General features: G+C 37.8%; 1 protein-coding gene across 1 annotated transcript in view; it reads right to left on the bottom strand.

Moving 5' to 3' along the window:
- Window positions 1-21079, bottom strand: part of LRRC56 (leucine rich repeat containing 56) — a 39313-nt gene extending 18234 nt beyond the window's left edge. The window contains exons 1-4 of the mRNA XM_083373947.1: window positions 20918-21079; window positions 10456-10543; window positions 4355-4415; window positions 1247-1343 (exon numbers count right to left, since the gene is read on the bottom strand). Coding sequence (XP_083230073.1) covers window positions 1247-1343; window positions 4355-4415; window positions 10456-10543; window positions 20918-21073 — 402 coding nt within the window. The 5' untranslated portion in view covers window positions 21074-21079. The remainder of the gene's footprint in view (window positions 1-1246; window positions 1344-4354; window positions 4416-10455; window positions 10544-20917) is intronic.
- Window positions 21080-26565: the final 5486 nt, after the last annotated feature.

Here is a 26565-nt window from a genome sequence, read left to right on the forward strand (position 1 = left end):
ATTTGTTTGTTGTCATAGGCTTTTACTCTTAGCATACAGTATATGGCTAATAAACATAAAATCTGCAATATGCCATGTTTTTTTAATATTGTGCAATAGGAAATAGGAAAAATAGGAACTATGGCCTGTGCCTACTATTGCAAAATTTAGAAGATTAAAAAAAATAAAGCATGGTTTAAGATTTTTGGCTTATTAAGAAAATGGGACTATTTCTGGTTTGCTAATAATAAACCTGAAACCATGAGTAAAGCTGCCTGTTTTTAAAATACATCTTCTATAAAGAGAGATCGAGTTGAAGCCATTTTTGATTCACAGAATAAGCCACAAGGCTTTTTTTTTTACACTTTCAGTTTACTATGACTTGGCTACTGAATTAACAAATTCTAGGTTCTGGTATGGCTCACAGAATTGCCAAGAGTTGGACACAACTGAATGGATCTTTCTCCTCCTCCTCCTCCTCCTCCTCCTCCTCCTCTTCCTCCTCCTCCTCCTCCTCCTCCTCTTAGATTTATAGACTGCCCCACAATGCTTTACGGCATTCTCTGGGTGGTTTATAATGTCAGCATATTGCCCCGAACAATCTGAGTCCTCTTTTTACCGACTTCAGAAGGATGGAAGGCTGAGTCATACTGCAGGCATTCTTACCACTGTGCCACCAGGGCTCCTTAATGATAATTATGGTAAATCTTCAGGCCAAGTTCTTTTCCTTGTGATTTCACAAATATATCTATGTAGTTTTCTTAGCAGCAATAAGGAAGTGTTTGCCACTGTCTTCATTGGAGACATTACTTCAACTTACCAGCTGTCAGTTATGACACTTCTTTTTAAATGAAATGCCATTGGGCAAGGCAGTATTTTATGAATCCGATTTGACATACATGTATACGTTTTTAAAAATGCAATAACTTTTTAAACTTTTTTTTTTAAAAATACATTAAATCCCTGGATTAAAAACACCCTGGTATAAGGATGACCCATAGTAAAGAACGGAGGCTATTGTAGCAAAATTCAAGTGAAACACACAAAGGGTTGAGTTCATTACACAATACTACTTATGCAGCTTTATCCAATAATTGTGTTCCTGCTTAGCACACAAATTCAATTTAAGGATGGACCTTGGGAATGGAACTCAGGACTACCGTATATTAACATGGATTTGATATCTCATTTCCTTCAAAGCAGTAAGGGCTGTGCGCTATGTAAACAAGTCAGGCAAAACAATGTATTAAGTCTTTGACTCTCCGACCTTCAAAGAGCAGCAGGAAGAGATCCCATCTAAATCTGGGAGCCCACAACGAGCCATCCATAGGACTTGAAGACGAGGTAAGGCTGTTCCAAGGTCCCTTAAGAGAACAAATACCAGGATTCACCGTTATCTATCAAAGGAATAGCTTCATCTTTAGAAGTTAATGAAAACATACTGTTTAACATCAGAGAAAGAAATGGAAAATTCATTTCAATTTTTATCAGCCGGGAAAAAACTTGGAATGCTTTTTTTTTAAAAAAATCTGAACTGGAGCTGTGTATTGACAGAGACAGTTAAGGAGTATGCTTTCCTGTGAGGTTATTTTTGTAGCTTGAAAATATTTGTAAACTAGTTTACAGAGTAGTAGTCTACCCAGGGAAGCAAAAGACATTTCAGAAGAAGGCACAATAAAACCATTTCTATATTGTTGCCAAGAAAATAACACAGACATACTGTACACCTTTAGCCATCAGCCCAACTTGAGGCAGACTTTACTTTTATGTCTATTCACAGAGTACTAAATCTGGAAGATAAAAGTTGATTACTTCAGGAAATTGGTTGCAATGACAATATATCATTTTGCTACATATGCATGTAGTAAATATTACATGGATTTTGTTTACTATAGTATCAAAAATGGTCTCTTTTAGTGAATTCATAACTAAAACAGTTGTGTTTTATGAAACATAAAACTTTTTCTAACATTTATTTGGAATTCCAACATTTAGCAATTGCTGAACTCTGGAAAAACAGAACAGGTTCAGACCTCTCTCTGTATAACGTATTTTATTTGAAGGGGAACACTATCATATCCATCCTTATACTCAGAGTTATATATTCCTAATTTCCCCAGTCCCTCTTTGTAGTACAGTATGTAATATCCCCAGTCATCTTCATTATCATTCTCAAAACCTATGCTAGTTTGCCTGAATCTTTCTTAAAATGTGATATCCAGAACTGGACCCAGTATCCAATTCAGGACCTAACTTCCTTTGGTTTAGAAGGTAAACTTCTGTTAATATAGTCTAAATATATATACTGCACTTTTGCAGCACATAATATTGCTGATTCACACTCATTTTGAAATCAACTACTATTCCAAGATATTTTTCACAAGTACTATTACAAAGCTGATGTTCTTAAATTCTATTTCTATGCATTTGCCATCTGATTTCTAAATGAAGAACTCTTTGCCTCTGCTAAATTTCATTCTATTTGGAATCCATTTCTCTAACCTATCAAAAGCATTTTGAATTTTATTTCTATTGTTCTAGAAAACGAGCAATTCCAATTTATAAGCAACCCTGGTATCTCTTCATCCAAATTTCAGGGTCATCTATGGTTATCCCATCACTAATGTCTTAAAGCAGAGAGTGCCACCCACACGAGGCAAGGAGAGTGCATCCTTTAGATGACCAACAGGAGGGTGGATAAAAAAACCTTCAACCAATATTTTGCTCCTAAATCCATGTTCTGTATGTTTGGAGTTTAAAACACCTGAGCATTCACAATGGGATAGAGTTCTGCAAAGTCAGCAAGGAGCCTGCTCAGTTTATTAAAACAAAAAGAAAATGTTACCTAAAGCTTAACCCCTGTAGGGAAAGAAATCCCAAAGACAGTCTGAGGAATGAATGGAAATAATGTCCTTGCAAGTTTCACAAAGCCGGAGCACTTCTAATTAGAAACATGTGGTGCATTTCTTATTAAATATCAGCTACATCAGAAATAAATTGGGTCAACTCCTAAACAGAGAAAATGTCAGATCAAAGTGTTGAGCCTATTTGGGCATGGGTCAAATGTGGATGAGCCCTTAATCTCTTCCCCCTCAATCTCAATCTCATCCCATTATTCCATTTCTTCAGATTACGCTGCTTTCTGCCTATGCAGTATTGGATAAAAATTACAAATTCTGAAGGAAAACAAATGTTGCAAGTGAAAGAAAAATTAAGAATATTACTTTACAAACTGTACAGTTTATTCTGACTATAATGGATTCTTCCTCCATCTGGGTATAGAAATATAATCTTCCCCATGGTAGGAATAATGAACTGGCTGGATTCTACCTCACCAGAGTTATACATAAGTTTTAAGACACTGCAAGATTATTTGCAGGAAAAAAATAAAACAAAGGACTCTTAATATCTTTTAAATCTATAGAAGGAATAAATTGATTACTAATGTCCAATAATTATGTATAATAATGTATACTTTTCTAGGCTGCATATAACCAGGTCAGTGGTGGGATTCAAATACCTGAACAACCAGTTCTATTATGTGATGCAGGCCTGGGCCTCTGATGTCTAGAACGGTGCTAAATCTGGGCTATGGTGGGGGGTGATCAAAAACACCCCAGCGGAACTGCCTCAAAAGTTCTTGGGTGTGTCTAATGGAGTGCGGGCGAGTATTATTGTGAACTAACACCCACATCAGAAGTGGCGCCATAAAAAATCCCACCAAATGTGAAGAAGCCAAAGTGCCCCAATTTGATTATGTCTAAAAGCAACATATCGTTGTAGTTTTCTAATGTGTATAATAAAAGTTCTGTATCTGCGAGTGTCTGTCATTGATAACTAAAGAGACGTTTATTTCTGAATTTCCCTCGTAATACATTTGCATAGTTTAAGATTTAAGATTTAAATCACTACAGTTAAAAACAGACTTAATCAAGTTTTTCTCATGTACAAAAGATAAAGTGTGTAGTCAATCTCTCTCTGAAGTAGAAAGAAAATAAGTAATAGGAGACTTGAATATTACTTCTGGCCAGTGGCGTAGCGTGGGTTGTCAGCACCCGGGGCAAGGCAAGTAATTTGCACCCCCTAACCCGTGGATTTTAGCACTGTCCCTCCCCCAGATAGTCCCTTGCTCTCTCTCCGCACCGCACCGCATGCCTGGCACCCCCCCTCCACAGTGGGCGGCGACCCGGCGGCTCAGATCGGATTCGCACAGCCAGCACTGCAGTGAGAGAGAGTGAGTGAGCCAGGCAGGGGCAGAGAGCTGCGAGTGCAAGCGCGCCCCCCCAGATGTTGTGCCCGGTGTGGCCGGCACCCCCTGCACCCCCCACGCTACGCCACTGCTTCTGACTTAACTTTCTGAGTTATTATTTCTTACCTCACAGATGTAAGTACACTTCCATTTAGTTTTAGTTGTTTCAGATTAGGGAGGTAAGAACCTGTAAGATCAGGGAAAAAAACCCAAATATAAGCAAATATATACGTCGTAATCCTCTCAAACATCTAATTTCCATTATTTTAATTTTACAGTTTGTACATTTGTTCACCATGACATTTGACTGATTTCTGATGTCTAATATTTTCACAACAACATTTTTTTTTTACCAAAGTTGCCTAGAAATGATGCATTCTATGACCGACTAAATTTTAGGCCACTAGTAACTGACATAAAATATAACATTTTGCCGTTACTGAACTTGTTTTTCAACTCTTTTTAGGATGGTTGTAAAGCAAGTCACCATGGTTGTTCAACAATTCTCATGGTGATTAAGTGAACCATGTGGTTTTTACACAAATCCAACATATCAACTGGGTGTCCTTTTGCTGTTTTCTGCTGGAAAATGGCACAAAAATCACAAATTGTATTTATATGACTGAGGACACTGCAACTGGTCATAAATGTGAGTCAGTTGCCAACTGCCCAAAATGGAACATGTGACTATGGCAGTGTTTTTCAACCTTTTTTGGGCAAAGGCACACTTGTTTCATGAAAAAAATCACGAGGCACTCCACCATTAGAAAATGTTAAAAAATTTAACTCTGTGCCTACCATTGACTATATATAAAGTAATTCTCTTGAATAGGAATCAAATAAACACAAAGAAAGTATTTTATAATTACTTTTCAATTTTTCCCACGGCACACCAGGCAACATCTCGCGGCACACTAGTGTGCCGCGGAACAGTGGTTGAAAAACACTGGACTATGGGAGGTGTTGGTGGCAGTCATAACTTTGAAGACAGGTCATAAGTACTTTTTTTTTTAAACTCTGTTGGAACTTTGAATGGTTGTGAAGTGGCCAGACATTAAGTGAAGATTACCTGTAGATATAACTGCTGTTGTGGTATTTTGTATAAAGAGAAGGTAGGTGGACATAATAGTTCTTAAAGCATGCAACTTGGCTAACCGCCATGCTGGCTTGGAATCATCTCAGCACATCCATTTAGTCCCATGTTGAGAACAGATATTTGAGGGTTATTGCTTATAATAAGTACCGTATATACTTGAGTATAAGCCGACTCGAGTATAAGCCGAGACCCCCAATTTCACCCCCAAAAACTGGAAAAAGTTGTTGACTCGAGTATAAGCCGATCCGCCGTTCTGCAAGCCTCTGCCGCCAGCAGAGGCTCGATCCGCCATTTTGCAAGCCTGAATACACAGGAATACCCTGTGTGGCCTTGGCTCTCCGGGAAGCCCTGGCTGTCCGCTTCCTCGCTCCACGCTGCTATTCGGGGCCCGCACGTTCCCCGGGCAAATCGCGGTGCCCAGCAGGCGAGGAAACACGCCTGCTCCAGTCGCCCCCCCTTCCCTCAGGAGACGCGAAGCAAGTGACCGCCCGGAGCTTACCGAGGACGTGCTTCGGTGCTTCCAGGATCGCGCGCACCTCTCCCAAGCCGCCGCCGTCCGGAGACCTGCCGAAGTTTGGGGAGGTTTGGGCGCCTCCCCAAACCTCCCCAAACGTCGCCGGGTCTCCGTTCCTCTGCGCCCTGCCTGCCTGCTTCTTTCCACAGCGGAAAGAAGCAGGCAGGCAGGGCTCGGAGGAACGGAGACCCGGCGATGTTTGGGGAGGTTTGGGCGCCTCCCCAAACCTCCCCAAACGTCGCCGGGTCTCCGTTCCTCTGCGCCCTGCCTGCCTGCTTCTTTCCACAGCGGAAAGAAGCAGGCAGGCAGGGCTCGGAGGAACGGAGACCCGGCGACGTTTGGGGAGGTTTGGGCGCCTCCCCAAATATCCCCAAACGTCGCCGGGTCTCCGTTCCTCTGCGCCCTGCCTGCCTGCTTCTTTCCACAGCGGAAAGAAGCAGGCAGGCAGGGGGCGGAGGAACGGAGACCCGGCGACGTTTGGGGAGGTTTGGGCGCCTCCCCAATTATCCCCAAACGTCGCCGGGTCTCCGTTCCTCTGCGCCCTGCCTGCCTGCTTCTTTCCACAGCGGAAAGAAGCAGGCAGGCAGGGGGCGGAGGAACGGAGACCCGGCGACGTTTGGGGAGGTTTGGGCGCCTCCCCAAATATCCCCAAACGTCGCCGGGTCTCCGTTCCTCTGCGCCCTGCCTGCCTGCTTCTTTCCACAGCGGAAAGAAGCAGGCAGGCAGGGCTCGGAGGAACGGAGACCCGGCGACGTTTGGGGAGGTTTGGGCGCCTCCCCAAACCTCCCCAAACGTCGCCGGGTCTCCGTTCCTCTGCGCCCTGCCTGCCTGCTTCTTTCCACAGCGGAAAGAAGCAGGCAGGCAGGGCTCGGAGGAACGGAGACCCGGCGACATTTGGGGAGGTTTGGGCGCCTCCCCAAACCTCCCCAAACGTCGCCGGGTCTCCGTTCCTCCGCCCCCTGCCTGCCTGCTTCTTTCCGCTGTGGAAAGAAGCAGGCAGGCAGGGCGCAGAGGAACGGAGACCCGGCTTCGTTTGGGGAGGTGTGCGCGCACCTCCCCAAACCTCCCCAAACTTCGGCAGGTCTCCGGACGGCGGTGGCTTGGGAGAGGTGCGCGCGATCCCGGAAGCTCCAAAGCCTCGGCCGCGCACAAGTCCTCGGTAAGTTTTTTTGTTAACTGGAGTATAAGCCGAAGTGGAATTTTTCAGCCCAAAAAGTGGGCTGAAAAATTCGGCTTATACTCAAGTATATACGGTAGTAGTTTTATTAGTACTTTATTCTCTAAACATTGAAATTGTTTAATAACCCTCCTTTTAATAGTAATTCCATGCTAAATCCACTAAAAGTGGCAAGTGGGAATTATATTATATTAATGCTGCATTGTAATTGTTGAAAAACGTTAACTTTTTTTTAAAAAAGTAAATCCTTTCTCTGGGATTTGAGATGCCCTCCCCCATGATCAAAGTAACCTTCTCCAATGTAAAATTACTTTTTGCTAGAAAGTGTGACGTACACAACAAAATTAATTCGTTGGCTTAAAGTATCTGAATCTTTAAACATTTTAGAATGTTCCAGAATTTTCAGAAAAGGAGTAGTAACTGACCATAAACATTTAATTAAAAATATAGATTTTGCAGAAATTTCTTCACCCTTCTAATTTAGCTCTCCTAACCCACACAGTCAGCTTCCCCCTTTCTCAGGGTCATCTCTGTGGTGTTCTTATTGCCTTACTTTATATTCTCTCAAAAACATTGCATCCTCCTATATGCCACTTGCTACTCATATCTTTCTGTTTTTTCCCTCTAAAAACATACCTCGATATGGGATACATAATCTTCAGATAAGAAAGGAAACATGATGCATAATTTGTACATCCCTACCAGAATAAACTTGTTCATTAGCTATTTTTTATACTGCCAGTATAATGGCCCTTACAGAATAGAATACTTTATTTGGCCAAGGAATTTGTCTCTGGTGCAGAAGCTCTCAGTACACATGCAAAACAACAGAATAATAATCATAACGATGATACCAATAAGAGAAGGTAGAAGAAAAGATGAGAAGGATAATACAGCCATACTACATGGGTAAATATATTTATACATAAGACAGCACTGTGGGAATTAAGTGTTCAGTAGAGTGATGGCATGGGAGAAAAAACCTGTCTCTGTGTCTAGTTGTTTTGGCATGCAATGCCCTGTAGTGGTGTCCTGAGGGGAGGAGTTGAAACAGTTTATGTCCACGAAATGAGTGAGAGATCTGTAGACATTTTCTCTGCCTTCCTTCTGACCCGTGCAATATACAGTTCCTCAATGGAAGGCAGGCTAGTTGCAATTGTTTTTTTTTCCTGCAGTCCTAATGATCTGTTGAAGTCTGTACCTGTCCTGTTTGGTTGCTGTACCAAACCAGACAGTTACAGAAGTACAAACAACATACTCAATACAGTTCTTCCTCGGTAGAATGTGTATTAACAGCATGTTCAGCTTCAGAATGTTCCGGCTGCCCCACAAGGCATCTATATGCACATTCATCACCATCTTGAATGAAATCAATGACTGTTGTATCATCTGCAAACTTTAATACTTTAACAGGTGGATCCTTATAGATGCAGTCATTGGTATAGAGAGAAAAGAGTGATGGAGAATGCATACACAATCCTGAGTGGCACCTGTGCTAATTGTTCCGGTGTTTGATGTGATTTTCTCTAGCTTCACCCGTTGCTTTCTATCTGTCAAAAATCTTATAATCTGCATACAAGTATGGACAGGAACAACTAGCTAAATCAATAATCTGACAGATGATGTATATCTAATGTTAATGCTCACTTCTGGCTTATTTTATAGAGAATTTTGTAGAGGACTTTCTTTGCCAAGAAGTTCCAGTATATTTTCAATATCTGCTTGCTTTCTTGATACCAGCTAGTTTATATAAACGATAGGATTGCTGATAAAGTCTTTGTTTCCTCTGTAAGAAGCAGTCATTCAAGTATACACAATCAACGAATCAGCAAGCTTTTCAGGATACACCCCTAGCAATTTAGTATGTAAAAGGACAGACCGACTTCAGTCCACTCACTGACAAACCTATATGGACAGAGAGCATTTCAAATTCCCCCTCAGACATGAAGAAATTTACCTGTGCAACCTGCCTGATAAGTCCTATTTGTCCTACACTTGTGGCTCAGTGGACTTTTAATATCAAATAAGCAACCGTTTTGCAGATTAAGGCATCCTTAGCAACTCCTCAAATTACCTTTGCAACTGAAAAGAACTAGGTAAAGATGTTTAATGTGCTTTTGATCCATTTTTAAATATTTTACTTTTACTGTTTCAATATATAGTAAACTATGGATCACATATAACAAATCAAACAATTTACAATTAAAATAAAAACATCATTACAATCAGTTTATCTTAAAACAGGAACTCTCAATCTGTAGTGCACAGAACACAGATGATCTGCAGAGGTACACCAGGTGGTTGACCAGATTGATTGTGAATCAGCTAGTTTTGCAAAAATATATGAATGGCTCAAAAACTGGTTCATTAAAATATATGCTGCTATTTGTATTTCATTTGTGAATATTAACATTCAGAAAGATTAGAATAGGTACAGATCTTGAGGGCAACTATGAGTTCACATATGCTGGGCTAAGTAAAATGATCTCTCACAAGAAATCCAAAAAGTGGAAATAGCAAATGCAACAATGAATATCCAAGGAAATTCTGGACTAGCAAGTTTGTGTAGAGAGTGATTGTTACGATATTGCATAAAATAAAAGACATAAAATAATTTTTTAAAAAATAACAAAAAATAAACCAAGTGGTAACTAAAAGTTCTATATTGTATCATTTTTGTTATACAATTTAATTTAAAAAGGTCTTTAAAATACAACTCTGAAACATTCTTACAAAAATGTAACAACTCAGAAAATCTGAAGGGAGAATGTTTTTTTACACAACTGCAGTGGATCATGCTTTTCTACAAGTATTTTTTTTTATTATTGTCATTGCAATTACACTTATGAAAGGATTATATGAGCCTTTTCTAGGACATAATCAATAGTAGGGGAAAATGTTCCATTGGGTCAGTAAAAGAATTTATAAGACAAATTTCAAATATTTTCCCCTATTTCTAGAAATGATCACTTTCTATCATTATGGGTTTTTTTACCCAGATAAGACAGCAACTTCAGACATAAAATCAATTTAGTGAATTTTCCAAAGGCAATATTAAATACAACTATTTGTTCATTTATGGTTCTCACATGTTAGTTTTATTTATTTATAAGCCACCTTTATTATTTTTATTTTATTATTTTTATATTAACTCAAGGTGACAAGCACACCTAATATGCTTCCTACTCCTATTTTCCCCACAATCGCCAACCTGTGAGGTAAGTTGGGCTGAGAGAAAATGATGGATGAGTTTCCCAATGTTATTTTTAAGGGAATGCTTTTTAAAAAAAAACTTGCTTTGAATGCAGTACAATTTGAACAACATTAAAATAAATTGCTCCATTTGGGGAGCTCTAATGCTTTTAATATTGAGATATATGTTTTAGGCTCATTGAATGAAAGGGTTGAATAATCTGAGACAGAATAAAATTTTCTCTCACCAAAATTTCCCAGACTATTCTCTCTGGTGTTTACACGCATCTCAAGGGCCTTCACTTGCCACAGATCATCTAGTCCTGTCAATGCTTTCTGCAATAATAAAAAGACAAACATATACTATGGGTCCACTATCACATTACTTCACGAAACAACTCTGATCCTAAAATTTAGGAAGTCAAATATTAGTTTTGAATTCTAATTCTGGCATTACTTTTTTAACACAAGAAGGCAGATATGACTATGTAATATTATTAAAGAAATTCATGCTGCTTGGATAAAGGCTAGATTTCCTAGCAATATGAAAATTTAAAAATGCAGAATAAAATTAGAAACAAAACATGTACAAATTTAAAAACTTGGCAAAGAAAATGCTACTATTTCACCTGTAAACACGTTCTTCCATGGTTACTCCAATAATGAGAAAGCTTAACTTGATTTGATCAATCTTGAGAAAATGTTCTTAAAAACAGGCAATAACATTTATTTACTGAATGACTCTGCTAAAGAAATAAGAGCTACTTCTTTAATTATAATCACTGCTAATAGGAGTATTCTAGCACAAAAAATAATATTGAAGCAAGTTGGGTGAAAAAAGAAACTTTCAGCTCTTTCTTTCCCCCATTAATTATGTACATAACTAAAAGGAATATTTATCCACATATACATACATTATGCTAAAATTCCAAAAGCAAAACTATATACAAAACAAATAAATAATAAAATATATGAAACATACAAATCACACTGCTGACTCCTTACAATGTAATAACCTCACAACTATTTAGCAACAACTTTTTAAAAATATGTTAATATTTTATCTCCAAGTAGATGTTAGAACAGTGGTCCCCAACCCTTGGGCCAAGGGCCACTACCGGGCTGTGGCCCATTTGGAACTGGGCCATGCAAGCAGCGGGCGAGTGCATGTGCAACTCCATTTGCACGAGTGGCAGGCACTTGCGTTTGCATGCAAAGCTCGATTTGCATGAGGGGTGAGCGTATGTGCCTGCCACTCATGTAAATGGAACCGTGTGCATGAGCACATGTGCCTCTGCTTGCACATGTGCCTACCGCTGACACACATGCCTGCTGCTTGCACAGAACCATCCCCTCCCCCCCACACTGGTCCACCAAGCCAGAAAAGTTGGGGACCACTGTACTAGAACTTACAGCACAGTTTTTGAGTTATATGCATTTTTGAATTGCTAATTCTTTTTCTAACCAGATATGTAGGCCATGAAATTTTCTACTTCAGTAAAGTTTGGCATTCAAAGTTGTATGATACTTATCTTTCAGGTGATTGCTCTAAAAAGAAGTGTACATTGCAAATGCACTGCAATTATATTGCCTGTTGCTCAACATTTCCAACATCCCAATAAAAATATTTTTTCTCCAGACATCAATGATTTTATTTTCTTTAATTGTAACATTCAGAGCTCATAATATACGTTAAGATTTATTTTTTCTTAATATTAAATAATAGAGCCTAAACAGTTGTGTAGAGCCTTGGTGGAGCAGTGGGCTAATGCCTCCTTAAGTAACACCAGCTGCCTGCAATTAGTGCAGGTTCGCATCCCACCAGGCTCAAGGTTGACTCAGCCTTCCATCCTTCCGAGGTAGGTAAAATGAGGACCCAGATAGTTGGGGGCAATTAAGCTGACTTTGTAATAATGCCGCTTGGGGGTGTGTGTGAAAGCCCTAATAAGCAGGCATATACATAGAATGAAGGCTACTGCTAAGCTTGTAAGGCGCCCTGAGTCTTCGGAGAAGGGCGGGATATAAATGGAATTAAAAAATATATATATTAAGAATACTGGTGTGAATATGCTAATTTGTATCATACTTATTTGCATAGGGTTGTTTTTCCTGGAAAACACATCTGTTTCTGGCAATTGTTTGAAACATTCTTACACACTCTATCCAAATATTTACATAACTAAATAAGTAATTAATCTATCCCAAATCATTCATATGCTATATGCAACAGCCAATAAACTATTTTTATACATCTGCGCTGAAAGCATAATAAGGATATTTCCTGAAAAGTAAGTCCTACTGTCAGATAACTCTATGTTGCATTGTCATGTAAGCCAGTTTTTATAATGTCAAGCCATGATATAAAAACAACCTTCCAGAATGGATGGGTAATCATTGGAAATTGGAAGATATATTTTTTTTACTGTTACATGGATAAGGCAATAATAAGACAATCTGCAAAGTTAAGATGTCTAGTTTTGCTATTCCTCAGGCAAATTTAAACTTTGTTTTGTGTTATACGCTAAGAAATGTGCTATCTCAGCATTAGATATCGTAGACACTTAATAATAATAATAATAATAATAATAATAATAATAATAATAATAATAATAATAATAATAATAATTTGATTTCTATACCGCCCTTCTTACGTAAGACATGTTCAGTGTTTTAGCAGTAGCCACAAAAAACACATTCAATGCAAATCGGCAAGGGACTACAGGAAGAAGGGCAGAAAACATCTTGCAGCCAAGAAGGCTCCACACACATTTGCACTCCTCAGGTGACCCTGAGGAGACAGAAAACCTCTAAATGGCCTGGATGACTCTGTAAAAAGAAGGCAAATGACCAGCTGTTCTGCAAGGAATATAAATCCTTCCATTCCAGTCAGAGCTGAAGAAGCTTCTTGGATGAGACGCGAAACATCTTTAAAGAGAAAAAAAAGAAGAAAGCCCAGTTGCCTCCTGAAAAAAAAGCACCTTTGAGACTCTAGGTGGGATGGGTGGCATATACATTTAATAAATAAATAAATACAGTATATTATCACCTCTAAAGTCCTTCGTAGCTTAGGATCCAAATATTTATGAGACTACCCCTTTCTTATTCTTTCTATCGGGGGCGTTGTTGGCTTTCTCCAAATCTCATCTATAAAGCAATGCCCTCTTGCAAGTCCAACGAAACAGATCTTTTCTCTGTGGCTGTATCTGCCCTATGGAACAGCATGCCTCTAAAACTCGCTGATTTTTTCAAATCTTTAAAAACTTGCGTTTTCCAGCAGACTTTGTGGAACAGGATTGATTTTGATCTATTTCTTACTATTAAATTGAATTTGTGTCTTTTGTTCAGTTTGCTTTGTTCTTGCCCAATTTGCTATTAATTTCCAGTGTTTTTATTCTTATGTTTTAATTCTAGTACATAAGACGTACCTAGAGTTCCCTTTGTGTCTAAGATAGCATACAAATTAATTAAAAACACAAATCAATACGTACAATCTCCCTTCATCCCTGGAACTGGCCCCTGGGTATGGGAATGTCCAGATAATGTTGTCGTCAAACTCTTTCAGAATGAAGCAGGAAAAGTGTATAATGCTTTTCTGATCATTAGTAGGACAAATATACTTTACCTAGAGAGCATCCTATCAAGGACTTATGTTGTCAGCACAGAGTATGCCACAACTCCTAAAATGAAATCTAGTTCCAGAGGCCAGCAATCTCCCCGCATTGGCCTTAATGATTTGAGTTCAAATCAACCAAAATGACCCAGCTCTTTGTTACATGCCAGTTAACATCCAACATTCCCACTTCTGTTTTCAGCAGCAACAATCAATCAGTTTGAGAACAATGAGCTTTATTTCTAAATTGCTTTTGTGTTACTGGCCCCCAACTATTGATCTTATAGCACATGGTGGCATTCATCTGTTACTGGATAATCTTTCCTTGATTTCTTGCAACTTCCCATCATTGTGTAATTAAAATCGCAGTTGCACTGCTGCCATGCTGCCTAGTTGTGACTTTTGGCTTGCATATGCCAAGCTAAATAGCGCTCTTCTTTTTTTCCAGAAAGTTTTACCAATTATCTATTTTTGCACTTATTCAGTCTGCCTGTGGCCTCCCTGTCAAATTCATTTACTTTTATTACCCCAAAATAAGTCTCTGCCAAGAGGGGAAAGGAAGTGATTTTAAATAATGGATATGGCTTGCCAATAAAAATGTTGTTTTTCCTTACTGATGATTGCAGAGCACGGTTAACTGTACATACCCAAGCTTCCAACAACAAACTAGGCGAATGATACTGATAGAAAAACAATACTTTTCATTGAGGAAGGGAAAAAAGGGACAGAAAAGAGGTACAAAATATATTGAAATCACTAATTCGATTATTCCCCTTCATGGGGCTTGCGTAATTCAATGAAGCTATGAGCTATGCCGTGCAGGGCCACCCAAGACAGAAAGGTCATAGCAGAGAGTTCTAACAAAACGTGATCCACTGGAGAAGGAAATGGCAACCCACTCCAGTATCTTTGCCATGAAAACCCCATGGACAGTAACAAAAGGAAAAAAGATATGACGCTGGAAGATGAGCCCCTCAGCTCGGAAGGCGTCTAATATGCTACTGGGAAAGAGCAGAGGGCTAGTACTAGTAGCGCCAGAAAGAATGAAGCGACTGGGCCAAAGCCGAAAGGATGCTCAGCTGTGGATGTATCTGGTGGTGAAAGGAAAGTCCGATGCTGTAAAGATTTTTTTCTCCATGGGAACCTGGAATGTAAGATCCATGAATCAAGGCAAGCTGGACGTGGTCAAACAAGAGATGGAAAGACTGAACATCGACATCTTAGGAATCAGCGAACTAAAATGGACAGGAATGGGTGAATTTAATTCAGATGACCATCAGGTATACTACTGTGGGCAAGAATCCCTCAGAAGAAATGGAGTAGCCTTTATAGTCAATAAAAGAGTAGGAAAAGCAATACTGGGATACAATCCCCAAAATGACAGAATGATCTCAGTTTGAATCCAAGGCAAACCATTCAATATCACAGTAGTCCAAGTCTATGCCCCAACCACCGGTGCTGAAGAGGATGAAATTGATCGGTTCTATGAAGCCCTACAGCACCTTATAGAACTAACACCAAAAAATGATGTCCTTATCATCATGGGGGATTGGAATGCTAAATTAGAAAGGCAAAAGATAACCGGAATAACAGGCAAGTTTGGCCTTGGAGTACAAAATGAAGCAGGGCACAGGCTGATAGAATTTTGTCAAGAGAATACGATGGTCAGAGCAAACACTCTTTTCCAACAACCCAAGAGACGGCTCTACACATGGACATCACCAGACGGTCAACACAGAAATCAGATTGACTATGTGCTCTGCAGCCAAAGATGGAGAAGCTCTATACGGTCAGTAAAAACAAGACCAGGAGCTGACTGTGGCTCAGACCATGAGCTTCTCATTTCAAAATTTAGGCTTAAACTGAAGAAAGTAGCGAAAAGCACCAGGACACTCAGGAATGAACTAAATCATATCCCTGACGACTATACAGTAGAGGTGACAAATAGATTTAAGGAATTAGATCTGATAAACAGAGTGCCTGAAGACACTATGAACAGAGGTTCACAACACTGTACAAGAAGTAGCAACTAAAACCATCCCAAAGAAAAAGAAATGCAAGAAAGCAAAATGGCTGTCTGAGGAAGCTTTGCAAATAGCTGAGGACAGGACGGAAGCAAAAGGCAAGGGAGAAAAAGAAAGATACGCCCAACTGAATGCAGAATTCCAGAGAATAGCTAGAAGAGATAAGAATGCCTTCTTAAATGAACAGTGCAAAGAAATAGAAGAAAACAATAGTATAGGGAGGACTAGAGATGTCTTCAAAAAAATTGGAGAGATGAAGGGAACGTTTCATGGAAAAATGGGCATGATAAAGGACCAAAATGGCAGGGACCTAACAGAGGCAGAAGAGATTAAGAAGAGATGGCAAAATTACACAGAGGAACTATACAGGAACGAGCTTAACATCCCAGATAACCATGATGAGGTGGTCACTGACCTCGAGCCAGTCATCCTAGAATGTGAAGTGAAGTGAAGTGGGCCTTAAGAAAGCTGAGCAACCAACAACAAAGCTAATGAAGGTGACTGTAATCCAGCTGAGCTATTCAAAATCTTAAAAGACGATGCAGTAAGAGTGCTACACTCAATTTGCAGCAAATTTGGAAAACTCAACAGTGGCCACAGGATTGGAAAAGATCAGTTTACATTCCAATTCCAAAGAAAGGCAGTGCCAAAGAATGTTCAAACTATCGCACCATTGCACTCATTTCACATGCTAGTAAAGTTATGCTTAAAATCCTACAAGCTAGACTCCAGCAGTATGTGGATCGAGAACTACCAGAAGTACAGGCAGGATTTTGAAGAGGCAGAGGAACTAGAGATCAAATTGCCAACATACGCTGGATCATGGAGAAAGCTAGAGAGTTCCAGAAAAACATCTACTTCTGCTTCATTGACTATGCTAAAGCCTTTGATTGTGTGGATCACAACAAACTGTGGCAAGTTCTTAAAAAGATGGGAGTACCAGACAACCTTATTTGTCTCTTGAGAAACCTATATGTGGGTCAAAAAGCAACAGTGAGAACTGGACACGGAACTTCTGATTGGTTCAAAATTGGGAAACGAGTCCGGAAAGGCTGTATACTGCCTGCCTGTTTAACCTATATGCAGAGCACATCATGAGAAAGGCAGGGATAGATGAATCAAAAGTTGGAATTAAAATTACTGGGAGAAATATCAACAACCTAAGATATGCAGATGATACCACTCTAATGGCAGAAAGTGAAGAGGAACTAAAGAGCCTCTTGTTGCGGGTGAAGAAGGAGAGTGCAAAAGTTGGGTTGAAACTAAACACTAAGAAAATCAAGATCATGGCATCCGGCCCTCTCAATTTCTGGCAAATAGACGAGGAAGAAATGGAGGTAGTGACAGATTTTATTTTCCTGGGCTCCAAGATCACAGCAGACAGGGACTGCAGCCAAGAAATTAAAAGACGCTTGCTCCTGGGGAGGAAAGCCATGGCAAATCTAGACGGCACACTAAAAAGCAGACATCACCCTGACAACAAAAGTGTGTATAGTCAAGGCTATGGTCTTCCCAGTTGCAATGAATGGCTGTGAAAGTTGGACCATAAGAAAGGCTGAGCACCAAAGAATTGAAGTCTTTGAACTATGGTGCTGGAGAAGACTCCTGCGAGTGCCTTGGACTGCAAGGCGATCAAACTGGTCAGTTCTAGAGGAGATCAACCCTGACTGCTCTTTAGAAGGCCAGATCATGAAGTTGAAGCTCAAATACTTTGGCCACCTAATGAGAAGGAAGGACTCACTGGAGAAGAGCCTAATGCTGGGAAAGGTTGAGGGCAAGAGAAGAAGGGACGACAGAGAATGAGGTGGCTGGATGGAGTTACTGAACCAGTAGGCGTGAGCCTAAATGGACTCCAGAAGATGGTAGAGGACAGAAAGGCCTGGAGGATCGTTGTCCATAGGGTTGTGATGGGTCGGACACGACTTCGCAACTAACAACAACAACATATTTTGTACTAATAAATTAAATGCCATCAGCCATGGAAGCTCACTTAGGCAGTTTGTGCCAGTGACTTTCAGCACAACCCTTTATAGGGTTATTGTTGTAGGAAAAAAAAATTAGAGGGGAATATGCTAACTTGAGCTCTGAAAGAAAAGGCAGGATATGCTCTACATTTAACAAATAAAATAACATATCATTAGATGATCGAAAAAATGCCATGACTGAGTTCCATGGAAGACAAGAAGCTATAAGAGTGAACAGATTCTGATAACTGGAAATCCTAACAATGTCATACTTCGCAACCCATATTGTTCCTGATCATTTGCTATGTTGACATGATAGGCACTGGACTCTATCAATATATAATTGCCACTGCCTTACTACCCCATTTAAATAAGAGTATGGGTAAGGAATCTTTTTTATAGATAGGGGCTACATTTTTTTAAAAGGGCCAAGGCCTGCATGGGACACATATTACCGTATTAATTTTCAAAAATGTTTTGAAAACAGTATTTTCACAGAATTTTTAGAACTGCTCATCAAATCACTGCTGTCCAAATTTAGCTACTGTTATGTGGACTGTCTGAATACTGAGCATTTTGTTCATAATGGCATTGTTTTCATTCCAGAAGATACAAGAAAAAATATGGAAGCAGAAGGAAAAAGTGGCAGAATAACTCAATTAGATGAGTGGTGAATTAGAAGGTTACACACATGACATCTGACCTCTCAGTATTTGTAGTAGTAGGCAGAATATCATGGAAATTCTGAAAAACATTCCCCAAACTCTGGATCCCTTAAATTTCACTTTTTAAAATCAGAAACTTATGTTAAACATATTTGCTTTAGAAATTAGAATAATATAAAAAGATTGCCAGTTTAATAAAGATGTTGGCTATATCATTACATTTATTTTAGCATTTTTTTCACTTGCATTTCTTTTGGCTTCCTAAGCAACAAGTTTGTTTATTTTTCATCAACATACACAAGGGAAAAAGCCTTATTATGTATTTATTTTTTCAAAATAAAGAGAATTTTTCAATTAAGTGCCTTAAAAAAGAAAGTAAAGGATTTCTCAAACTTCTTTCCCACAGAGAAAACAACATACTGTGCTTGTTGCTGCCTGATTCCCAATGAAGTACAGGCTGTCATCTAAATACCTTACTGCAAGGATATGAACTGCACCTTAGGCTTTTTTTCAGTCTTTAATTAGTTAACCAAATAAAAAAATGCATGATGCAACAGAATAAAAAAATCATGATGAACTTTAGCCTCATTCTCTTCAAAGAGAATGCAGCACTTTTGTTTTACCAACATAAACCATTTAAATATTAAAAGAATGTGAATGTTTATAAATTTGCTGAACACAGAAACAATCACCCACAAGTGAAGTTCTGCAAGAACACTAAATGAGCTCAAACACATAGCAACCCTGAACATCACAAAAAAAACCCCAGAATCTTTATATAACACCTTCCAATAAAATGGATACACACGCAACTTTATCAAAAAGTGCATGACCACTTAATTCACTACAACACAAACAACATAAATTATGAAAAGGATATTACCACACATCAAAATCATCTCAGAAACAACCACCAGTTTGTTACAACCACATGCCATCACTGCAGCACATAAACCAACTAAAGCGTTCCAAAACACCTTAAGTAACCCAAAGACCCAGGCTCCCCAGAAAAAAAACAGGAGTCAACTACAATATATATAGTGTAAGGACTATAACAGCCATAATGTAGGACAAACTGGCAGAACTCTTAGCAGAATGCATCCATGAATACCAACTAGCAGTTTAGAAGACATGATGAAAACTCCTTAATCACAAAACACATAAACTTAGTTAACCCTAATTTCAACTAGGAAACTGTGAGCATCCTAGACCAAGCTAAGTCCAAAAATACTAAAAAAAATTCCTGAAAGCTTGCCATTCAGACAAATCAGCCATCAACTGGCACATAGAGATAAACAACATCTACATACCATTCAAAAGAGCCAATCAAAAAGCTAAAAAAGAAAACAGAAAGACCAAAACACCTCCTCTTCAGCAATCAATACCCTGATAAGCAGATTGACACCAGGATTAACTACCAGGCCAACAATGAAGCAATAAACAATACCCCAATCAAGGAACTACCAAGTCATTAAACAGTAAACAAAGCCCAATCAAGGAACTACCAAGAGCACTCCCACCAACATTATAACTCTCACTTGTATATAAACAGAAAGCAAACTCCACCCCTTCTAATACTGATGATGTTACCTAATTGGGTAATGAAACATCTGCAAAAAGCAACCAAGCTCCAAGAGCACGAAAGTCCAACTGAGAAAATAGTTGCTTGGATCCAGTAAGAGCTTGTTGCTAGTGAAAAAGTTGTGACCAAAAAAGAGTTTGTTGGCTGAAATGGGAGGAGGAAACATTAATTATCCATTTCTGGTCATGCTGGGATCCTCAACATCATCCTAAAATGTGTTCTGAAGACTGAGGATACTCCAGAACTTTGTAGCACTGGAGCCTGACAAAGAAAAAGATCATCTCATCTTCTAAATTGCTAGCAAAATTGAGCTGCATAGAACTATACAGGGAATGCATCTGTGGGCAGAGATGAAGTTAGATCTTGCCCAGTATTCTGGAGCGTCCTTCTTTATAGATATGTGGATGAGGAAAATACTTCAAATTAGCAATAGGATGCAAGGCCAACATGAAACTACTTCTTAAAAGCGATTAAGGAGTACAAAGCATTTTTAAAAAGAGTATCTAACTAGTATAACTACTCAGACATTTCAGATCAGTTATTTTAAGATAGATTAAAGCATGGTAAAAAAAAATCATAAACATAAACCATTGTTATGTCATATTTACAAACTTAATTATATTACGGTAAAATATTCCCTATTTTGAGTTTTTAATAACTAAATAGAAATTAATGTAATATAAAAGGCCTCATGTGATTTCCAATCACTCAGTCTGAACAAATGTATGAAGTTATGAAAAACACCAGAATTATTCAAAACAATATTCAGTAGCTCTATCTAACTGCAGTTCTTTCTGATACGCCAAAGTAGTGCAATGGTCATTAGCAAGGCTAACATGGATACAGTAATATAGTATCTACTCACCAACTTGTGGGGAGAAAGATATTCATCCACAAGTAGCTCTTCATCTTCTTTAACGGATGGATTGGGATTCAGGAGACCTTGCCAGCCGAGATCTGTAACCCTAACTGCAGCTGAACCTGGTCTTGAGGATCTATCTAGTTTCCAGTTTAGCTTCATTTCAGAATGCCCTAAATGTTAAAACACAAGAATACAAGCTAGTTATTTGAATCCTGTATTTATTTCATGCATCACAAGCTAAAACCATACAGGATTATGCTAAAATTTTATGAAGATTGAAAAAATGTAAAACATTTACTAATCAGAACGATATGCTTATTTTTATAAGTTCAAATCACTATTCACAGTGGAACTTGCTGGGTAGAAAACAGTAACTGGCAAAACCTATCTCACAAAACAGTTGAGCGTAAAAATAAGAGGTAAAAAATTAAGGGGAAATTTTCATGTTCATTGCCTGGATTCTTAGACAAAAAAAATGGGATACAACTAACAAATCAATGCCTTTTGGTTATATTGGAATTCAAATAAATCAGCTCAGCAATATAACTTTAAGAGAGGAAGTCTGTTAAATCGACTGACGTTCAAAAAATTAATAATCAGTACTGGGTACTGAATCAGTCTAATTCTTACTGTCCAGTGATTTGAATGTCAGGAAATTCCAGAGAATCTTTTATATCTCTTCATGCACTATCCAAAGCACTTAAGGGCAAAATATCCAAAACCTTTTAAAATAAATACCGTACCTAAAATATCTTCTTAAAAAGCCATATTTAGATCCACCACACTGACAATTTTCATCCTATCTCCAACGTTTTCTTTTTCAGGGTTCACGTCTTTTCCTCTTTTCCTAACATGAATATAAAGCTGCTAGATGAGGTCATTCATTGGTACAGGATAAGGAATGCTAATGATATCTAGTTATGCCCCTTCCCCCCCCCCCCAGGCTATTCAAATGATACCCTTCAAGTCCTTTCCCGATATAACTGGATGTCATCAGCATACTTACATTGCCTGAAGACTCAGAAGGTCTGGTTAAGGAAGAGCAGACTTCAACTTAACCCTATTAAATCTGAGTGCCTGCAGTTTTAGGGCCCTCTAGATCAGTGGTCTTCAAACTTGGCCCTTTTATGACTTGTGGACTTCAACTCCCAGAATTCCTCAGCCAGCGTGACTGGCTGAGGAATTCTGGGAGTTGAAGTCCACAAGTCATAAAAGGGCCAAGTTTGAAGACCCCTGCTCTAGATCTACAAATTCTGCATTCTTTTTAATATTATTAATTCTGGACAGGGTTGTACTCCCCTACGTAGAGTTGGTGTGCAACTTGGGGATCCTTTTAATCTCATAGCCCCTGCTTGAGGAGGTGGGCAGTGTGGCAAAAAGTTTTTTTTTTTGGTACAAATTCATCTTGTGCAGCAGCTGGGCTTTTTATTGGATTAGGAGGCACTGCTGATAATCACTCATGTCTTAAATTATTCTCTGATTGCATTAATCCAGTGTACATGGGATTGCCCCTAAAGCATTTGAAAGCTTCAATAGTCCAGAAAGTAGCAATGAATGAATGCAGTTTAGGGCGGAAACGCTGCTACCGAAAGAAACAAACAGCACAAGTGACTGTAAATGGAGATTATACAGAGAACTTTGAAATAAGAAAAGGCACAAGACAAGGATGTCCACTATCTCCATTGTTATTTATTTTAAATTTGGAAGTTTTAAATAGAAATATTAGATAAGACCCAGAAATTAAAGGACTAGAAATAAAAGGTGAAACTTACAAATTGCAAGCATTTGCAGATGACCTGGTATTCATCCTAGAGGAAAGATGATTCCTAAATTATTGGAAAAGATAGAACAGTTTGGAGAGATAGCGTGACTGAAGTTAAACAGAGAAAAAACTAAAGTGATAGTTAAAAATCTTACAGGTAAAAAAAAAACCCCCAAACACAAATGTCAGAGAAAACAGAATTACAAATAGTCGAAGAGTTAAATACTTGGGAATATACCTGACAGCAAGATGCTCAACAATAAAAAAAAAATAACTATATAAAATTACTGAATCAAATAAAACTTGACTTGAAAAAATGGAAAAACTTACAACTGTCGATGCTAAGAATTCCTATAGCGAAAATAAATATATTACAAAAATATTGTTTTTATTCCAAATGATATCTATAAAACTGGAGAATTTTTTTTGAACACTTAAATTCCCTAATTTTGAAATTTATCTGGCAAGGAAAGAAAGATAGAAATAAATTGAAAATGTTACAAGAAGCTAAGGAAAATGGAGGTTTGGGCCTGCCAGAGTGGGTTTTATATTATCAAGCATCAGTATTAACTTGGGTAAAAGAATTGATAAGTCTTAGAAATAAAAGGTTGTTGTATTTGGAGGAACATGACTTACAATTTGGTTGGCAGGCTTTCTTATGGTATAGGAAAAATAACATTCATAAATATTTCCAAAACCACTATATTAGAAATGCACTATTACTAACATGGGAAAAAAATAAAATGTAAAATATACTTGAAAATTCCAGGATGGCTTTCAACATTTGTACATCCAAATTTAGTTATGTTTTGAAAAAATATGGACATATAAAGATATTCTAAATTCTGAAAGAAATTTAAAATCTAAACAAGACATGGAAAATCAGGGTATTGATTTATCATGGTGGGCATATTTACAAATGCAAGTGAGATATGATAAAGATGTTAAATTGTATGGATTTTACAAAGAGCAGACCTTGTTTGACTAGATAATATTAACCTCTGATGAGAAATTAATTAAGAAAATGTGTAACTTTTTACTGAATTTGAAAATGGAAAATGAACAAGTAAAAGATACTATGATAACATGGGCAAAATTTTTTGGATACAATGTAGATTTAGAAAAATGACAAAACTTGTGGGAAAGAAATTATAAATTGACAATGTCAACCTCTTACAAAGAAAACTTATATAAAATGTTTTATAGATGGCACTTGCCACCAGCAAGATTAGCAAAAATGTTTAAAAATATGTCCGATAGATGTTGGAAATGTAAACACAAGTCAGGTACTTATTATCACGTATGGTAGACATGTGTTAAAAGCAAAGAGATATTGGACAAAAATACATACTTTCCTAGAAAAGATGTTGGGAGAACATGTAGATTTTAAACCTGAACTTTTTTCATTAGGTATGCCAGAAAAGCTTGACAAACAAAGTATATATTTGATTTTTACATGTAATAATAGCAAGAATCATATATACACAATATTGGAAAAAATGAAGAAATACCACCAGAGGAAGAAATAATTAAAAAAACACTAGACTGTGCGGAAATGGACTGATTTACTCTGAGGTTGAAAGAAAAAGAAGAAACAGAATACTTTCAAATTTGGGATTTGTTTTATCAATGGCTGGAGAAAAGAATAAGGGATTAAGAATCCAATTTGTAAGTGAATGATAAACTCATACAACATGTTTGAACAAGTACTTTTGAATTGTATGAAAACATCCATAAAAACGTTAAGAATAGGATATCCACATATTCATGCTATGGGAATAGCACTGGTTTATGGGAGAAATTCAAACAATTGTCACATTTAAAGATCTACAGTCTACAAGGTATAGGATCAGGTTATTTGCAGGACCACCTGTCTCCACTAATTTTTGTTTTCATCCCTAGATTTGGCAATATTTCAACTTTTGCAATACTTTTTGCAAAACATAACATCTAATGTGACCAAGGAGGTGTGCTGCCTCTGTCATGCGTGCCCTATGGAACAGTCTCTATCCTGAGATTTGGATGGCTCTAATTCTGTTGATTTTTCTGGAAGACTGCAAAGACCTGGCTTTTCCTTCAGAAGCTCAGTCTGGAACATTAATGCAGCCTTGTATGGGTGTCTTGCTTTGGGTGATCAAGTGGCTGTAAGATGCCTTGATGTTTTTTGAATTACTTTTTTAACAAAAATATTAAAGTATCTTTCTGTCTGCGTTGTTAGTTGTTACGATGGGTGACCATTTAAGTCTCGTTAATAAATGGCTCTCCTTGCACTTTTAAATATTCCATATATGGATGTTTAAATAAGCAATGATATGCACAATACATTTTATGATAAAGATCTGAAAATAATGCTAAAAATAAAATTAGAAATATTTTTTCAGAAATATCTAGTTTAAAACAAAACAAACAAACAAACAAGTTTTTCTTCTAAGATTCAACTTTAGAAATTTTATATCCCTAAGTCACGGGTGTCAAACTCGTGACGTCTTTTTTCCCCATTGCTGGCAATGGGGTAGGTGCGGTTTTGGCATGACACATCTGGCCCACGACACTCCTGCCCTAAGTTATCTGACTCCAAATGACTCTTCCAACCATACTTAATTTTAATAACACTACAGAAGTTTGGAAATAATCAGAACACCATTAATTGTATTTGTTTTGGCTCAAAATCCAGTAGGTTTTGATAGTGATAAGGATTAATGGTAATAAGATAGGATTAAATGGAAATACACACTGTATGAATTATTATAAAGCAAACTATGTGCTGGATACTATAGCTGTTATATATTGATATTCATGTATAGCTCACAGCAGGTGGCAGCATCTAGTTGGTCTTAGAAGAACTTGAAAAATGCTAAGCAAGTCAGACCTGGTTAATACAGTTTAGTTGGCAATCTCACTTTTTGAACTATGCTAAGAGTAGCCAAAGAGTTAATTTAAACAAATGTCATCCATACTGATACTACCAAACTTCAAAATAGGGAAAATGTATCTGATATTTAAACATGGAAACAAAATTAATCTGATTCTAATTATATTTAAACTCTAAATTGACAGAGTAAAATTAATTAATTATTAGTAATTAAAGTTATGTGCTGCCCAAGTTTCAATGATACTGGGCAGATCATATTCTTAACAAATAATGTTATTCATAAAATCAATGTCCATGACATTAAATACCATAACAATCATAAAAACAAACCAAATTTGTAAGAATTTTCTGTTGCATCAAACAAAGGAAATAATATACCATTCAAGCTTTCATCTACTTCAAAGAATAATTATACTGTTCTGATTCTCTAACACTGCTTTTACATCAGAATTCTGTGGGTGATGTGGAAAAATATTCTGGTGGAGGAGAGGAAGAATTCTAATGAACAAAATTCTGTTAAGCTAAAAAAAATGCTTCGTCTTTCTATCTTGGTCAACTGGAACTGCAGAAATGGTAGATGATCCAGCATGTTATTCTTCTATTAAACCCCCTACTAGGTTGTATCTCAGATGAGGTTTATGACATTTTATATCATAAACACAGAAATGATCTATTGTGCAATATGTCATTCTCATTTAGGATAGGTAGAACAACCATGAGATAGATACTTAGATCGAAAAAACATTCTTAGTGTAATACAATGAGAAGGAAAAAAATGCAATAATATATATTCCAGCATGTGGAATCCATGCTGTTCTCTGAACTTGGTTGTTTGCTTGCAAGTATTTCATTATCCAAGTAGGTAATATCATCAGTGCACCAAGGGCTCTGCAGTTCAACCCTAAGCTGCATATATTCTTTTCTATTAGAATATGTAATTCTCATGAAGATGCAGAAAACAATGCCCAATCACCTTATGTAAAATAAACTGCTTTATCTAACATTTCAGTATAATAG

The sequence above is a fragment of the Vipera ursinii genome (assembly GCF_947247035.1).
Source record: "Vipera ursinii genome assembly, chromosome: 1".
Classification (NCBI taxonomy): domain Eukaryota; kingdom Metazoa; phylum Chordata; class Lepidosauria; order Squamata; family Viperidae; genus Vipera; species Vipera ursinii.